The sequence below is a fragment of the Jaculus jaculus genome, chromosome 5 (genome assembly GCF_020740685.1).
Source record: "Jaculus jaculus isolate mJacJac1 chromosome 5, mJacJac1.mat.Y.cur, whole genome shotgun sequence".
Classification (NCBI taxonomy): domain Eukaryota; kingdom Metazoa; phylum Chordata; class Mammalia; order Rodentia; family Dipodidae; genus Jaculus; species Jaculus jaculus.
The window spans coordinates 135376734-135395766 of NC_059106.1; the positions used below are offsets into that span (position 1 = coordinate 135376734).

At 47.3% G+C, this 19033-nt stretch overlaps 1 protein-coding gene across 1 annotated transcript in view; it reads left to right on the forward strand.

Annotated features, from left to right (window-relative positions):
• The window catches only part of Dgkg (diacylglycerol kinase gamma), a 230522-nt gene that overhangs the window by 112402 nt on the left and 99087 nt on the right, over nucleotides 1–19033 (forward strand). The window contains exons 12-19 of the mRNA XM_004654302.2: nucleotides 1374–1490; nucleotides 2212–2304; nucleotides 4587–4643; nucleotides 7519–7598; nucleotides 8648–8722; nucleotides 11147–11232; nucleotides 16447–16536; nucleotides 18213–18373. Of these exons, the coding sequence (XP_004654359.2) occupies nucleotides 1374–1490; nucleotides 2212–2304; nucleotides 4587–4643; nucleotides 7519–7598; nucleotides 8648–8722; nucleotides 11147–11232; nucleotides 16447–16536; nucleotides 18213–18373 (759 nt within the window). The remainder of the gene's footprint in view (nucleotides 1–1373; nucleotides 1491–2211; nucleotides 2305–4586; nucleotides 4644–7518; nucleotides 7599–8647; nucleotides 8723–11146; nucleotides 11233–16446; nucleotides 16537–18212; nucleotides 18374–19033) is intronic.

The following is a 19033-nucleotide window of genomic DNA, read 5'->3' on the forward strand; positions in this document are numbered from 1 at the left end:
GTTGTCCAAGCTTCAGGGCTGCAGAGAAAGAGGCAGGAAATGGTTTCTATGTTGGCCACTAGGTGGCACCGTTTGCCGAGCCTGAAAATAGACTGGCCTTAAAAAAACAGCATTTTGTATTGGCTGAGGGAAGATGCCACTGAGAAAAGTGAGTCCAGTGACGGTTAGGTGGGGCACAGCGTGAGCCACCACACAGAAGGCATCCTAAGAGAGAAGGAAGCCCCCAAGACTCCTCACATGCATGCCCCATAGACACCGCATGGCGTGTGTCTCCTTCCACTCTCCCCCTCACTCATTGCTCTAGACTTTTTAATCTCTCCTCCCCCTAGATTGGGCCTCAACCTGGGCATTATAACCACACAGGGCACTTTAAGTCGTATGAAGTTAAGTCATATGGAGATATTTAAATCCCCAGGTCTCACTCAGAGAGTCATTCATTAGGTGGGCATTAGAACTTCTCAGATTGTTCTGATAGGCAGCCTAAGGTGCTATTGTAAGGAACAAGTTAGCCAGAAGGTCCAGGAACTAGCCAAAAATCACCCCGCTGCGAAGTGACTCAGGCTAATTTTAACAGTTGTCCCAGGTTCCCCAGGGGTTCCCTGATACCACTGTGTCTCCCAGAGAAGGATTTGCCCACATGAGCAAATCAGTCTGCTAGACATACTGAGTGAGAGGAAGCTCAGACCCTTGCACTCCTGGATGAAAGAGCTCTGTGGACCCTGGGGGGGGAGGGGCTGATGGACACTAGGAGCACCTCTGGTAGCCACTGGGCAGTCCAGTGGGTGTTTTGTTTTGGTTTTATTTAAATATTTTTTGTTCATTTTTTATTTGAGAGCTACAGACACAGAGAGAAAGACACATAGAGGAAGAGAGAGAAAATGGGCGCGCCAGGGCCTCCAGCCTCTGCAAACGAACTCCAGACGCGTGCGCCCCCTTCTGCATCTGGCTAACGTGGGACTTGGGGAACCGAGCCCCGAACCGGGGTCCTTAGGCTTCACAGGCAAGCGCTTAACCGCTAAGCCATCTCTCCAGCCCTGGTTTGTTTGTTTTGAGGTAGGGTTTCACTCTAGCCCAGGCTGACCTGGAATTCACTATGTACTCTCCGGCTGGCCTCAAACTCACGGTGATTCTCCTACCTCTGCCTGGGATTCAAGGCGTGCTCCACCACAGCTGGCAGCAATTTTTTTAAAATCTATTTTGATTAATTAGCATGATGCTGGTTAGGTAGTGAGGAACACAGCAGCCAATAAACATCCACTACATGGGAAACAGGCCCCTCCGACCTGCCTCCTGCACCGCCCAGCCCTTGGCGCAGCCCTGGACCTGCGGGTGTGGCTCCATTGTCTTCCCTGGTCTTCCCCTCCCTCTCACAGGTGATGCAGCACGCGTGGGTGGACGGGAACTCCTCCGTCAAGTGTGACCGGTGCCATAAAAATATCAAGTGCTACCAGAGTGTCACAGCGCGGCACTGCGTGTGGTGCCGGATGACGGTGGGTCGGGGCCCAGGGCCGCCCTACTTCTTTCCAGGGCGGGGTCTGCTCAAGCGGGAGCCTGGGGGCCGCCAACGTCCTGCTTTGGGGCAAATGCAGAGTGCAGGGGATGAGGCTGAGGAGGACCCCAACTAGACCATGAGCTTCCTTCACTCCAGTTACCTGTGGCAGGGACCCTGACAGAGCAGGAGCCGAACTAGGATCCTTGAGGCTTCAGGGGAACGGGGACACCCGACTGGAAGGTATAGTCATTACAGCAGCCCGTGCCTGACCCAGAGGCTGCTACTGCTGCTGCCAACTGCAATACATGGGGGAGTCCACAGCTCCCTGGACACTGGGGTCACCACTGATAGCCACTGGGCTTGACCCCTTCCTGCCAGGAGCGCATTCATGGAGACCCTCATCCTTCCAGGATGGAGGCAGGAGCCCTGTGTGGGGTGACTCTAGCCTCTACACAGACTGTAACTCTGAAGGGCTGCCAGGCTGCTCATGACCAGCTCATTCCAGTAGCCAAGGATAGCTTTTGTTCTCTGCCCATGGTAGCCGTGGCACGCATGTGCGCACACACACACCGGACGACTCTGCCAGAGCCAGCAGCATGCCAGGATGGGCGGACCACTAGACAGCTTGCTTTCCAAGGAACCCTTTACTCCCTCCTGCCTGATGTTGACTTCGTCACCGCTGTTCATTCTCGTCTTCATTTTTTTTTTTCTCTTGCCAGTTTCACCGCAAATGTGAACTATCGACGCTGTGTGATGGTGGGGAACTCAGAGACCATATTCTGCTGCCCACCTCGATATGCCCCATCACTAGAGTAAGTGGCTCTGGCCTCTAGAGGGTCATGGGCTAGATATAGGCAGCATTCAGACCTTCAAGTTCCTCTGAGAGCTTTCCCAACAACCCCTAGGGCTTATGTTTCAGTCAGGGCACGTTTGAAAGAAGTCGGTGCTGCGACGGCCAGATAGAGAGAGAAAACACCTCTGAGCTAACTGGTTCCAACCTCTGGAGCCAAATGACCCCTCAAGAAGGACATTTGCTCTAAGCATTTTATAGCGAGAACCTAGATGAAGAGACTACCTGCTAACGGCAAGGCCTCCTCACCTCCCTTACCCCTGCCAGCCTTTCTCCTGCTTCTGCCTGGATCTTCTCTGCCTCAGGGGCAACTATGGGGTGCTTTGACCCTATTTGGAAATGAAAGATGAGTTAAATTCCTTTTACTGACCCCACTTCTCTTTCTGTTGTGCTGAGCACTCCATTTTCTACTTTAAAATACATTGTTTTTAACTTACTTACTTACAAGCAGATAGAGAGAGGAGATAGAGTGGGTACTCCAAAGCATCTTGCTGAAAATGATCTCTGAAAATTATGCAGGAGCCACTTTGTGCATGAGGTTTTATGTGGGTACTGGGGAAACAACCCTGACCACAAGGCTTTGTAAGCAAGCGCCTTTAACCATTGTGCAATCTCCCTAGCCTCAAGACTTCAGTTCCAAGAAAGCACCAATTTAACTCTCTCCTCTTACCATCTTGAAAATGATCCTAATTTCCTCACATCTCAACCTTGACTTGACCAGATGCACATTTTTTTTTTTTTTGTCATTTAAAGAGAGGTTTTTGCTTAGCCCAGGCTGACCTGGAATTCACTATGTAGTCTCAGACTAGCCTTGAACTCACAGTGATCCTCCTACCTCTGATAACTGAGTGCTGGGATTAAAGGCGTGTGTCACCATGTCCAACTTCACATACTTTTTTCATTAAAAATCTTGCTGGAGAGATGGCTTAGTGGTTAAGGTGCTTACCTGTGAAACCTAAGGACCCAGGTTTGGCTGCCCAGTACCCATATAAGCCAGAGGCACAAGGTGGAGTGTCTGAAATTTATCTACAATGGCTAGAGGCCCTGACATACCCATTCTGTCTCTTTATCTGTCCCCCCCCTCAAATAAATAAATAAAACATTTTTTTTAATTCTTTCAGAAAAGCCATTCATTTTCACTAAGTTGGCAATACACAAACTCCATATCCCAACTATTCCACTTGCCCCAGCACCATGGATTGACCCAAGAAACTCAAACATCATTAATTCTACCAAAAGATAGGCACAAGAATATTTATAACAACTTTATTCATAACAGTCAAGAGCAAGAAGAAAGCTAAGTGCTCATCATAAGAGTATAGATAAATAAACTGAGGCATATGCGAAGAATTACTACATGGTAATATGAAAACGAACTATTCTTAGATACAAAGAGAATTTCAAAGATATAAAGCTAAGTAACAAGAAAAACATAGACTAAAAAAGGCATGCTCTAGGCTGGAGAGATTTCTTAGTGGTTAAGGCGCTTGCCAGCAAAGCCAAAAGACCCAGGTTCATTTTCCCAGTACCCACATATCTGGAGTTTGTTTGCAATGGCTAGAAGCCCTGGTGTGCCCATTCTCTATCTGCCTTTCTGTCTCTCTCTCTCTCAAATAAATAAATATATAAAACTTCTTAAATTAAAAAGTCATGTTCTATAATTCCATTTATATAAAATTTTAAAGCCAGGAAAAAACAATGTGGTATTAGAGACACAGAATGGTGTTTGAACAGGCAGTAGTTACATGGGCATATACATACACAGACGTTCTTCTAAGTGTACTGTATGCTAGATAAATTCCAATAAAATAAATAATAAACATTGAAACAACAAATAGGAAAAGTAAAACTAAAGACAGTGGCTTAATGATGTGTCATCGATGGTTGCACTGAGCAGAAAAGCTAAGTGTAAGGCCTTGCCTCTCACAGCCGAAGTGCCTCAGACAACAAACAAGACGTCTGCCATCTTCATTACCCGCCGCCACACATACTCTGTACCTTGTTCCTGGCCTATGTTTCAAGGTTAAAATCATTGCAAGTGATGACAGGGACTTGGAACATCCAAGAGAAACTCATGGGGCATACTCCCCTTTCCAGATCCCAAAGTCCTATTTTGAAACCTCACCATGTACAAAGTCTCTTTGTTGATTTTTGCTATTTGCTTTCATCTGATCTTGTCCCTTTATAGTAGGCTTCCTCCCCTGCCCCCCAGTTAAAATATGCTTGTCTTTTTTCTTCTCACAGGACAGGCAAGGTGGGAAGTCCGATGGTGCAGCAGTGAAGGGTGAAATTGTAATGCAGGTACCTCATGAACTCACAGTGCAAACGCTCCTCTAAGTGGGCCCGAGGCTGTGGCGGGGAGGATGGGGCTTGGGTGCCAAAGAAATGTATCTCAACATTTGCTTTCTCATCTGATCAATTCTGTCCCACAGGAGGACACTTTACTCCCGGCCTCTGGAGTTACCTTTGACTGCCACACTGTAGGCAAGTGGTGAGCTGGGAGATTGGCTGATCCCATTGCTGGTCTAATTGGCTTGATCACCTCTTTAAGAGCAAGTTACATAAAACTTCAATATACAGACCTCCTACACAATAACAAAAGTGTGGCATAAAAATAGATGGTAGGTTTTCCAAGATTGCCAAAATGTCTCCAAAACATTTCCTGCGAAAACGAAGCAAACTGGATTCAAAAGTTCTTAATCCTTGAGTGTATATTTAAGACCTACCTCCTGTGTTTACTTGGGCTCACCAGTGAACATCTTTGCTTTGTGCCCTCCATGAAGTTCTAAGGGATGCGCTTCCCACCTCCCACGCAGCCGTCAGGTGGAGAGCATTCAGGCTGGGCATTTTGAAAATTAAAACATAAGATGCAGTGATGGGAGATATGTGTAGATAAGAAGGTTCTAGTCACCTCGAGGAGAAGGTTCTAGACACTTAGAAGGGCAGTAAGTCAGGTGGGATACACATACACACTCCGACTGTTGTGGTTCCTTTGCTCTGCTACAACAAACACCCAAGCAGAAGCAGCTTAAGAGAGGAAAGGGTTTATGCCAGGCTTACAGATGCGGACGCTGTGTCCCAGCAGAAAGAAGCTGGCTCAGCGGCTCATGCATCCATAGCAGAGAGAGCAAACCAACACCAGCCGGCTCAAGCAGCCCAAGCTCAGGCCGACCCAGGACACACCTAGTCACCGGGCTGCACTCAAGATCCGCCCCAGTGACATGCCTCCTCCAGCAGGGCTCTGCCTGCTGAAGACTACATAGGAAGCTAAATCCTTTTCTAAAATATATTTTTTTATTTAGTGGAGAGAGAGAGGGAGAGAATGAGTATGCTGGGGTCTCTAGCCACTGCAAAGGAATGCCAGATGCACACGCCACCATGTGCATCTAGTTTACATGGGCTCTGGGGAATCAAACTGAGGTCCTTAGGCTTCATAGGCAAGTACCTTAACCACTAAGCTATCTCTCCAGCCCAGGAAGCTTAATCTTAATTAACAATATCTCAGGCTGTAGGGGGCATGCATTTATATTCAAGCCACCACACAGACACAGTCTGCACCAGCATCAGTCTAACTGGACAGGGCCCATGCTAAATGATAAATGTTAACCACCTGATAAATGTGTTAAATAGCATTTGTAGAGGTAAAGACTGACTTCTAGGGCTCCAAGATGCTTCTAGTTATCACACAGGCAACCACTCTGGGGAGATGAAAAAAATTCTTAAAAATCCTAAATAATGTTACTATAATTTACAAACATGCCACGCAGTTTTAATTGACTCTGTAGTCTGAGACCTGGAAATGTAGGCTTTAGATACTGAACATGGGAAGAGCCATAACTCTGCATCAGAATATCATTTAGATGAATCCACAAAAAATTATTGAGTCCCCACTCATGTCCAGCACCATGGAAGGAGGGTTATGTACACAGCTCTACCCTGCTCCTGATGCATTTAAAATCCAGCTGATACCTTGAGGCTTTTGTGTAAGAAAATGAAAAAAAAAAAAAAGCTAACAAACAAACCTCCAGAAGATATTTCACATTTCCAGGGCAATAGTTTTAGTCCCAGTGTTTAAGAAATGCTTCACAGAGAAGCTGCTTTGGGATTGCGTCCTGAGCTATTTTGGATTTCTTTAGGAAAGTCAATAAAAAAAAAAAAAGTGGGTATTTCAGACCATGGAACAGGAAAAGAAACCAGTGTGAGCAGATGCATGGAGAGCTTTCAGGAGAGACGTTCACTGGAAGGTGACGTCAGCATTTGCTGGACCTGCAGTTGAGGGTTACAAGGAAGGAGGCAAGAGCAGAGAAACAGGGTTAGGCTGAGAAGGCCATAAGCCAGGTTCAGAGATTTGGGTTTGATCCTGCGGGCAATGAGATGTCATCAAAGGTTTCTGAGCAGAAGTGACATGCCTAATGTGCTGTTTGGGGGAGGAGCCATGGAGCAGTTTATCGCACAGGACTCCCCCTGGGATGAGAAAGGCCCCAGAAGCTTGGACATGATGGTGACTGCCAGAAATAAAGGGACATTCCAGAGAAAGACTCAGTAGCTCAGGATCTCCCCTGAATAACAGCATGTTACAGTACCTTGAACAGAAACAGGAAAGCAAGAGAGAGGACCAGTTTTAGGGAAGAGGCGAGTCAGTCTGGGACATGTTGATGTGTTACCAACAGTGAGGCACCGAGCTGACGCACCCACGAGGGAGGGAGAAATGTAAGTTTTAGAGGAAAATTGGGTCTGGAAAGATGGATTTGAAAGGTGCTGGGGGGAGGGGCTGCATCAGTCCCTGAGCATTGCTTTCTTGATGTGTTTAGCCAGGTGGTCATACCCCCTGGGACCCATATTCAGCGGTGTCCCTCACAAAATTTAATCTTGTGCTGCGGGCACAATGCCACACCATTGTTGATGACTTGAAGCTATAGTGCCATTGCCCCATCTCTGACCCCAACCTCAAACCCTCATTGCCATTAACACTCCTGGAAGGCCTCTCAAGCTGGAAATCTGTAGCTGCTTAGCCCCTCAGAAAACTCAGCCAGCAGAGAAAGACTCCTCCCCACCACCACTCCTCCATGCCTGGGCTGCTTGCCATCCACCTCTCTGAAGCTGTCTGAACATCTTCCTTCATCTCACTGAACACCCAGCAAAGCAGCGCTCATTTATGTCTCTCTTCCTTTTTAAGTACAAGGTCATCCCAACCCCCGGCACCCATCCCCTGCTGGTCTTGGTGAACCCCAAGAGTGGAGGGAGACAAGGAGAAAGGTATGTTCTTCTCTCTTTCAAAGTGGAAAGGCTAAGAATTCCTTCCTTCCCTTAAATCCAAGAGTACACTGTGCAGACAGAGAAATCTGGGCTCATGACCCAGCCACCACTTACTTGCCACTTCATTACCTGGCACAAGGGACTCAATGCCCCCGTGCCTTGATTTCTTCCTCTGGGATGTGAGATAACAATGATGTCTCCTCTCAAAGGATTACTTGAAAGATTAAAATAGGCCTGTGGTTAGCAGAGGGCCTGTCACGTGAGCTACTGTGAAGGCTCCCAGAGTCAGACTTCTGGGGGTGCCTATTCCTTCATAGTCCCCCAGGTCTTCTCTTGGATTGAGCTATAAAGGGCCTCACCTGATTAGGACCTCCTGACATATCTCCAACTGCAAGAAGCAAAGGCATCATTTGCTGAGAGCTGGAGTTGGCTAAGCAGAGTGGGATGGGGAGGGGGCAGGGTGGCTCTGCTTCCCAAGTCTGCTCAAACTGGGGTCACAAGTCAATGGCACAACCATCTGGGACACAGGTTAAGAAAACATTACATTAGACAGGGCTCAAGCAAGAGTTATAGGGACTCATACCTTGTTCAAGAGGACACCCTCATGACTCCTGACCCAGTGGGCCTCAAGCTGGAGCCCCAAGTTCAAGCCCAGCCGTGGGCTACTGCCTTCCTGCTTTCCTCCTGAGTGTTCTCTGATGGACAGCGCCCGGTCCTCTCCCCAGGGGGCCTTTGATGCCTCTGGACAGTCCACGAAGGACAGAGTCACACTGCGCAGGTCATACAGATTACCAGGAGGTCTCCATGGGAGAAGACACTTTAGAATGACAGGCCTATTCTCTGGATTTCTCTGCCCTGTCCTCTGAAATGGGTGATGTTCCTGAGGGGGGCTGGAATCAGACGGTGGGGCAGCCTTGGACCAGGGCTGAGAATATAGGGGTGCCAGGTGGGCCTTGGACATCAGGGTCTGGGTGTCTAACACCTCTTGGAAGATGTGATTTCTCACAATGACATTTTTCTTCTCTGTCTTTTGTTTTCTTTTTCCACAGAATTCTTCGGAAATTCCACTACCTGCTCAACCCCAAACAAGTGTTCAACCTGGAGAATGGGGGTCCAACTCCAGGGTATGGAAACACCAATCTTTACTTTGCCTCTGCCTTCAATTGCTGTCACCTTTTTTAATCTCCACCTCTCAACATTTCCCGCTTGTCATCTGATGTCCTTCGTTTTTGTCACGTTCCACCTTGCTCTTGGAAAATAATCGGGGCCAACCTTCTGACCAACTTGTGAAGTGTCCTTCTGTACTTTGTTACCAAAAATGTAGTTGAAAGTATAAGAAGGGAAGACTGTATGTATGTGTGTGTGTGTGTGTGTGTGTGTGTGTGTATACACACACACACACACACACACACACACACACACACACACATATCATTCCACTGACAGGAAGGGCAGGCTGATAGATTATGGTGCTCTACCGCCATCTGCTGGCCAGTCTACTGGGCTGTGCTTTCCCACCTCCTGACCTGCATTTCTTCTACTCTAGATTCAATGGGATTCCTCCCAGGGGCTGGAGTAAGTAAGGACTCTAAAAATGGAAGCTGTCCCTGTCTTTTACTGTCTAAAATAAAGAAGTTATTTATGGCAATGGCAGTAAGAGATCCAGTTAAAAGGAGAAAAAAAATGAGTATAGACTTAGTACTCCTGCCAAGACTTATCTGTAAAACTTACTCAAAAATAAGTACATAAATAACTAACCCCGCCTAACCTGCTACAGTTGCTGTCATGGCCACTCTGACTTTCAGTTACTGCTGGGCGGCCCAGCCTTGTGCCTGAGCAGGAGCGCCTTTGCCAGCCCATACTCTCCTAAGGAATTTCAGTACTGGATGCAACCCCTAAATTGTTTTTACTATCGATGATACACTGAGGCCTACTTGCAGGGCTTCCTGAGTGTCTCTAATGTGAACGTCTGTCTACAGCCAGACAGACTCTCTAGCCGAAAGGAGCTCCATTCAGACTTCACTTTCTGGAGGAGAGCCAAGTTTGTAAGAGACGTAAAAGAGAGGGGATGTTGATTTGCCTACACAGACATCAGTGACTCAGGGAGCCTCCACGGTCTTCTCAGGCCACCAGGCTGGGGACAGAGGAAGAAATGACTTTAAGTTTCCTAAGTGATATGTCAGGTGCCCACAAGTTCTGTTTGTTCTAAAAGAAACGCTCTTACCTTTTTGTGCCAGGAACTTTTTTTTCAGTCTGGGAAATACTAGAATAATATTTCCTAATGTATCATTTGAAAAAAAAATAGAGGATTACCACAGGGAAACTGATTATATTAAAAAGTAATTATTAAGCCGGGTGTGGTGGTGCATGCCTTTAAACCCAGCACTCAAGAGGTAGAGGTAGGAGGATTGCCATGAATTCGAGGCCACTCTGAGAGTACATAGTGAATTCCAGGTCAGCCTGAGCTAGAGCAAGACCCTACCTCGAAAAAAAATTTTTTAAAGTAATTATTTCAATATTTAAAAATTCATGATATGTGAATGCATATGCCTAAAATCAACACACTTAGCAGCACTGTAGTCCACAATCAACATCCTGTAAAATCAAAGCCAGGACGAGCAGAGATGAAATATGTGCTGCACGGTAATAAAATGTGAAACTAGCTGTGAATTTTCACTGCTGTCAAAGTCATAAATATTATTAATACCTCTGATTTGTTACCTACACTCACAATTAAAGGAAATGCTGCACTTTTCACATAGACACTAGCGAAGATGGAAAAGTAATGTTTTCTCTTCCAAGTTCTTGATCTTCTGGATTCTACCCACAGATCCCTTGGAGGTCAATGATCCAGGGTTCAGGCTCCCAGGACAGCAAAGTGTTCACTCCTTGTGGCTCTGAGCCTACAGAGGAGAAAATGAAGAGCCAGATGATTTAGTACATTACTCTTAAAGGGGAAGTTGTAAGGACAGCAGTCAGGAAATCCTAAAAAGAATCAGAATATCATGGGTCATTTGTACTGGTATCAGAATAGGCAAACTGGATTCTTCAAATGGTTGGGAAATTCTCAAAAGCTGTTTTCTATTTGGGTCAAAATTTGTCTCTGTATTCAGTAGGACTGCATAGTAAGTTCTGGTTGCAGAATAGTAAGTGACTCTTTCACCATCTGACATCCCCCCCACCAAAAAAAAAAAAAAAAAAAAAAAAGAGAATCAAGGGCTGGAGAGATGGCCTAGCGGTTAAGCGCTTGCCTGTGAAGTCTAAGGACCCCGGTTCAAGGCTCGGTTCCCCAGGTCCCACGTTAGCCAGATGCACAAGGGGGCGCACGCGTCTGGAGTTCGTTTGCAGAGGCTGGAAGCCCTGGCGCGCCCATTCTCTCTCTCTGTGTCTGTCGCTCTCAAATAAATAAATGAAAAATTTAAAAAAAAAAAAAAAGAGAGAGAGAATCAAGACTTTAACCTTTAACCTCTGAGGGGATAAGGAGACTCAAGAAAAATCAAGTGTCAGTCACAACCTAATAGTAATGCGGCCTTCCTTCTGCTTCCCAGACTGAACTTCTTCCAGGACACACCAGACTTTCGTGTCCTAGCTTGCGGAGGAGATGGGACTGTCGGCTGGATTTTGGATTGCATTGGTAAGAGTGAGCTGGGTGGGCCTCACTGGTTATTTTTAGTAAGTAAATTTAAAATCAAAAGAAAGAAATTGGGGGGGAGAGAAATGGAATCATGTCTTATTCATCCTTGTACCTACCTTTGGGCTGATATTTGACTAATCATCTGCTTTGAATAGGAAAAAGAAAGAAATTGAGACATCGGAAGGATCTCCATGGGTCCATGGAGGGTTTCATTTTGAGCCTTGTCTCAAAAGTATATCTGCAACAGCAAAACAGGTTAGAATTTGAGGTAGGCCTGCAGATACAGGCAGGTCCGAAGAAGTTAAGCAGAGATGTATATCCCAGAGTTAATGACCTTGAGATGAATACCTGGAGCTTGAGACCAGAAAACACATTCTGAAAGTGCAGATCAGGGCAAGAAGAGACAGACGATGCTGGGCTATATGAAAAAAGCATATGGAACAGACTGGAGGTTGGGATATCTAAGGTCTAGCACATTCCTGCCCAACTCCATGAGCTCTTGAAGGCTTCAGCCCAAGAAAGTGATGGAAACTGGCTGAACTTCTAGGATAGGTCATGTTTGAGTTCTAACCCTGCAAACCCAAATTAACTCTGCAGTGTTGAATATAAGTGCAGGAAAGCAGCTGAAAGAGGCACTGGGGAGGTCAGGCGTCCAAGGGGAGTCATGAGCCTCAGCTGGCTGGGTCTATCTAGCACTCATCCCACAAACACTGCCTGTGTTCCTTTATGGGCCAAGCCCTTGGAGGTCAATAGACCCCAGGTCCAGAGATGCCACAGTGGACCAAGAAGCAAAACTCCTGCCCTAGTGGAACCTATCTTCTAGAAGCAAGAATAAGGCAACAAATAAAGGGTAGAATGCATAGAATATCAGAGGGTAATTAAAATAACAGGAGGGTGGGAGAAATGGCTTAGTGGTTAAGGCACTTGCCTATGACGCCTAAGGACCCAGGGTCAATTTCCCAGGACCCATGTGAGCCAGATGCACAATGTGGTACATGCATCTGGAGTTCGTTTTCAGTGGCGGGAGGCCTTGGTACATCCATTCTCTCTCTCTCTCTCTCTCCCTCTCTCTCTCTCTCTCTCTCCCCCTCTTCCTCACACTTTGTCTCACCCTCTCTGAAATAAATAAATATTTTAAAATATAACAAGAAAGGAGCAAGTAAGCACAGAGGTGGGGAAGGGTGGGGTTTATTCTAAAATAGAGCGGCTGGTGGAGGTCCCCACATAGAAGAAGCTATTTGCAAGGTGACCTGGAGGAAGGTCAAGCCATGTGGATACTGAGCAATCCAGACAAAAGGAGCAGCGAGCGCAAAGGCTGTGCAGTAGGAACAGGTGGGATCATTGAAGGCAGGCCAGCGTGACCAGAGCAGAGTATGCACAGGCAGCATCACAGAGGACGAAGCAGGAGTAATGAGGAACCAGGGCATGTGGACACGTAGGGCATTATATAGTCATATGGCTTTTATAGTGGGAGTATGCCAACAATCTGGTTTTGAGCAGAGAAAGATCATAACAGAGTGGAGGGTAAAGTGCACGCCTGTAATCCAACACTCTGGAGGGTGAGGTAGGAGGACTGCCATGAGTTCTAGCACAGCCTGGGCTACAGAGTGACTTCCAGACCATTCTGGGTTAGAAGACTCTGCCTCTAAAAAGCTGTTTTAGGCTGAGCACGGTGGCGCACACCTTTAGTCCCAGCACTCAGGAGGCAGAAGTAGGAGGATCACCATGAGTTCAAGGCTACGCTGGGACTACACAGTGAGTTCCACGTCAGCCTGAACTAGAGTGAGACCCTACCTCGAAAACCAAAAAGAAAAAAAAACTATTTTAGGGATGCAGAGATTGCTCAGTGGTTAAGGCACTTGCCTACAAAACCTAAGGACCCAGGTTCAATTCCCTAGTATCCACCTAAAGCCAGACGCACTAGGTGGCACATGCATCTGGAGTTCATTTACAGCTGCTGGAGGCCCTGGTGTGCCCTTTCTCTCTCACTCTCTCTGCCTATTTTCCTCTTCCTCTCTCTCTCTCTCTCATAAATAAATAAAATACTTTAAAATATATTTAAAAATCACATATATATATCTGTTATATATGTATATTATATAGGGAGAGAGAGAGGAGAGAGAACCAGTTAAGAGGTCCCATAGTAAGAAGAGTCCAGAGAGATCTGGGCCCCAGTGGAAGCAGAGAAGCAGTGAGGAGTGGCCCAATTCTGGATCTCTTTGGGAGGTAGAAGCAAGAGTGTTTGCAGCCAGCTGGAGGACACAAGTTGAAGAGGGAATAAGAAGAGTCAAGACTGGGCCAGAACTAGACCCGCCTCTGTGCCAAGCAGGAGAGGTGCAGCCTCCGGAGTGGCAAGGACATCTCCGGGAGAGGAGAAGGCACATCAGCCACCTGGTTGGTTTCCATGCCAGCCATCCCCACTCTCCCGTCACCAAGAGCTCTGGGGTTGTTTGTGGGAGGAGAGAGGAGTGCTTCCTCCAGGAGCCGGGGAAGCTCTGCCCGCCAGCAGAGCACCGATGGTTGCAGTACTGGAGAATTCACATGGCCCCCCGCTTCATCATGAGGGAGAAAGACGTGCTTGGTGGAACATTCTACCAAATCCACCTGTAGAGAACAAACATGGCAGGTGCCACTCAAAACAAAGGCAGTGGGGGAAAGGGAAAAGATAACTGCATAGGGCTCTCCTTCCTTCTTTCAGTGCACATTTGCACACAGGTCCAGGGGCCTCTTCTCTCCTGCTGAGGTCCCTGCTCTGATCCCCACCGGCTACAGCTTCGTGTTGGATGCCAGTGGGTCCATAATATACACAAAACACCTAGGCAGCTTCCCAGAGTTCACAGGGTACATCGGAAGGCCCTTCCGGGGAACTGCAGAGCCTCAGGTGGTCCGGCTACTGCTCATCCTCTTAGCCTTGCCGTCCCTCCCTCCCTCCAGCCACCCATTCCTGCTCTCAGACCCTTGAACATACCAGCAATTCTCACTATCCAGGGCCTGGTGCAAGTGGTCCTCCCATCTAGAATGTTCGCCAGCATTTTGCCTGTCAGCCTCCACTTAGCCTTCAGCCCTCGGAGGGCCTCCCCAGCACACGATCCAGCCTCAGTCACCTTGGCAGAGAACCATGCCCCTTTCCTTTCCAATAAACATGTGAAATTATTTATTCTTTTTGTGACAACCTCACAAAGCTCTGCCTTCTAACCCCCTCTGGGTACCACGAAAGCCTGACTTCACATGACATTTGGCATATAGCAGGCCTCAGTGGATCCATGTGGAGGTGTCATGGGGAATGAAACACATTCCTTCAGGAGGTTGCAGGCCACTCAGGGAGCAAGCATGTTGGCAATATCCAGAGATTAGGATGAGGTCATCCCTGGTGCTCAGGAGACACTGGTGAAAGTGCCAGGTTTGGATTCAGACAGCCAGGGAGGGCTTCCAGTTGTGGCTTCTGAACACAGCACCAGAGAGTTTTGTGACTTCAGGAAATGAAAACACTCCAGGATAGGTGTGCGGAAGGTGGAAGCCGGGAAGAAAGGCAGAGCCTGGATCCGAAGACCTACTGTGGCACACTAACGGTAGTGGAGAGCCACAGCCCAGGTAAAACAGTGCACTGGCGTGGCCTGGAACGCCCCTCCTTGCTGTGAAGATCATACGAGGTGCATGGAACTGGAGGAAGACAGAGCAGAAGCGGTGGCATGGTACCAATGGGAAGGAACCGGCCCTGCACTCAGGCATCACCATGGGGATGGAAGGAAGAGGCTGCCCGGAGATACCTTAAGGAGATAGCACATGGAAAGTAACTTGTGAATGAATGAGGTGGAGGAAGAGGAAGTCTAGGAGGATGTGCAGATTTTAGGGCTCAATAGCCTTCAGAACAATGAGACTGACGTATGCAAAGGCAGAGAGGTGTGAATGCCAATCACATCTTGTGAACAATGAAAGAGTCCTTTGCATTGCTCCATTTTCCATCTCAGCCCATCAGTGGAAATCTCAGCACCAAACTGAGCCACTTCTGATACCTGTCAGATAATTTGCAGGGTGTGTGTGGTGGGGGGACAACCTGGGACCTCCATTCTGTCAAGGCAGCCCTCTTTGAAGTCCCCTGCTAAATCCTGATGCTCTTCCTGTCTCTTCGTCCAAGGCCTCATGTATGGAAGAGCTTATGTAACCGCCCCAAGCCCAGAGGTGCCTGCATCTCTCTGTTCACCCTCTCCTGCCCTGCCAACATGCTACAGATCTGTATCCAGAGGAAAACATGCTTGGTTGTGCTTCCCCGACTACTCTATCCAATGTTCCTTCACCACCAACAATGGAGAAAGAGTAGGGATCTCCATTTGTCATTCTGGAAAGCAGGGAAAATAATGAAATGATAAACTGGCATGTGGGTGTCAAATAATACCTGTAGGTTTTGCTTACTTGGCACATTTATTAAATATTTTATTTATTTATTTGAGCAAGGGAGAGAGATAGGAAAAGGCAAATAGAGAGAGTGGGTGTGCCAGGGCCTCCAGCTCCTGCAAATAAATTCCAGACTCATGCACCACCTTGTGCATCTGGTCACATGGTTACTGGGAAATCAATCCTGGGTCCTTAGGTTTCACAGGCAAGAGCCTTAACAGCTAAGCCATCTCTCTTGCCCACAATGTTTTCTTTATAAACAATGTTGTTTTTCAACTTTTAAAATCTGAGTGGCTTTAGGTGAGCTTTTTCAGTGTCATAAATGGCACACCATTCCCTATTGTCTTACACTCAGCTGTTTCCTTAATCTCTGCACCTTCCCAGCTCCTGAAGGGGAGAGAATGGACATGGACTCACAGAGATCTAGGTTTGGATTCTGGCTCTGGAATTTGCTTTCATGAATGTCCATCTCTGCATTGTTGTTCTGGGAGATACATGGGAGCAAGTATCATTAAGTATTAAAATCACATGAACCAATATTTTTGAGGCACATGCTACCACCTTGAAAAACAGAGTTGGGATAAAACTGGGATAAACAAGTGCATGTCATAGGAAGACAGATTAGGTTAATGAGAAGCATTCATTGACAGCGTTGGCACAATTTGTAGTGGACAATACACTGCAGATGAAATAAATGGCCTTAAGAAGCACTGTGTTCTCCCTCATGGGAAGTTTTCAGCGACTGCTATGGAGGAGTATAGGAATATCCAACCATCCCGTCATCACACACCATACAGTTCTGTCCCTTTGTGTGGGTTTCAGATAGGGCCAACTTTGCAAAGCATCCTCCGGTGGCCGTCCTGCCTCTTGGAACAGGGAATGACCTTGCCAGATGTCTCCGATGGGGAGGAGGTGAGTCTGCATGCTACCACGCTACCTCGGGATGCTCAGCCACGGTCATATCTGAACCATGACTCATTCCTCTGCGCTCTGAGTTGAGCCCTAGAAAAAGAGTCTCCTGCAGGCTCCTTATTTCCCATGTTTACTATTGCCCTGAAACCATCAGCTTAAGTCTGCCTTCTCCAGTCAACTTTGGGCTAAAGATCAAATCTTACTGTTCTCTCCCCAGTGCTCATCCCATTATGGACTTACATAGTGGGGGTTTTCTGTATGAAACTCTCCCTTCCCCAAATTAATGATCTTCTGATTTGGGACTTGGAGTGCAGGCTCATCACAAGACTTAATAAGAACATATATGGCAGGCCCCCTGGGTTGTGGCTTTCATTTTGAAATGTCCTTAAGGTGGTACACAGCGTATGATCTGCTTACAGAGCAAGGGGCAGGAGCTAAGGAGAGCTCTGCAAACACAAGTGGAGCTGGGCATGCTGAGGAGGACAAAGTCCAGCTCATCCCAGGGAAGATGGATCCACCCAGCAGGCAGAAGACAGGCAGGGACTCCCGGTGGCTGCTGAATTCAGGGGTTGATTCAGTACCAGGCCAAGCAGAGTCAGTGTTAAAAATTGGTTCTTGTTTGGAGACCAGAGTCAGAGGAAGTCAGCCATCTAACAGTCTATCTACCGCCACACTGTGCATCCCCCATGTAACTCAGTCTTGGAATAGACCTACTATCTCCCACACACAGCTTCCCAGGCATCCAGCTGGCCAGTTCTATTAGTATGTCTTCGTTATACAAAATAATGGGTTTGGAGCTGGGGAGATGGCTCAGCAGTTAAAGGCCCTTGCTTGCAAAACCTGCCAGTGCAGAGTTCAACACCCAGTGCCCACATAAAATCAGATGAACAAAATGGTGCATGTATCTGGAGTTGGTTTGCAGTAGCAAGAGATCCTGGCAAACCCATATTCATTCTTTGTCTCTCTCTCTCTGTCTCCAATAAATAAAAGTATTTTTAAAATAAAATAATGAACCGGGCGTGGTGGCACATGCCTTTAATCCCAGCACTCAGGAGGCAGAGGTAGAAGGATTGCCATGAGTTCAAGGCCACCCTGAGATGACAGAGTTAATTCCAGGTCAGCCTGGACCAGAGTGAGACTCTACCTCGAAAAACCAAAATAAAATAAAATAATGGCTTTTACTATGACTTTATGCGTGCATATCATAATCCTTAATCATATTCACACCCCATTGTCCTCTCTTGTTCCTTCACCCTCTGGTTCCTTCCTCCTCCTAAATAAAAATCCTCCTTCTACTTCTTTCATTTTATACATATATATTGTTTAATCTTTATTCCATAAATGAACAAAAACATGTACTGTCTGAGTATCTGAGTCTGGTTTATTGATTTTAACATGGTGATCTCTAGTTTCATCAATTTCCCTGCAAATGCTGTAGTTTCATTCTTCTTTATCAACCCTCCAATTCTCAGCTTCACAGGTCAGCTTGCTTCCAACCAGCATTCACCCTTATCCCTCCCCCACCCCCCATCCCTGCTCAGCCTCTTGTCCTGATTGTCCTGTTTTCCATGGCTCAGAGAACACAAGTATGGGGCAACCTGTCCTGGAAGCTACCTGTGTGTCAGCCACAGCTCAGCCTCTCTATTCTGGGGCACATGCCATGTCATCCTCTACAGGTTACGAAGGGGGCAGCTTGACCAAAATCCTGAAGGACATCGAGCAGAGCCCCTTGGTGATGTTGGACCGCTGGTACCTAGAAGTCATCCCCAGGGAGGAGGTGGAGAATGGGGACCAGGTCCCCTACAGCATTATGAACAACTATTTCTCCATTGGCGTGGTGAGTTCTCAGTGATTGCTTTTCTGGCATGACCCCCAAATTCCCAAGAAGGGTTCCAGGCTTCCAGCACCCATCCTGGACCCCTCCTCTTAACCTGTCTTGCCTTCTCTTAGCCCTGAGTTGAGCCGAGCATCCTCAACTCTGGCATGGTTATGTCCCTGACTACATAAGCAGATTCCACCCCCAACTGCAGAAGAAATTCTTCACCCTATAAGCAAAGACTGGGTATTTTTTCCAAACGCACATACATTCATTGAGTAATTTGAAGCAATTAAAGAAAGATGATACCACGGGGCAAAGTCAGAAGGAAACTCTCACATGGGCTCCAGAAATTGAGAATTCTCATCTTCAAGGGCTGTCCATGAGCTCCCAACGGTTTGGCAGACTTAGCATCCAGAACTCCACTCCTCCTGTCTTCTCCTCTCTGTCCCGTCACCCCACCCACCGGTCGCAAGTGTTTCATACACCTATGTGGGGGGGGGGGAGCTTCCTCTGGCCGATCCCAAGGGCCTCCCACAGCCTTTTACTCTTACCTCATCAGTGTGCTCTCTGCATTACACTGAAGAGATGGCTTTCACGCGCCTGACTCACCTCCTCCCTCGGATACACGAGAACATGCTGTGCACACTTGCTCACACACAGACAATGCTGTGTTCCTGG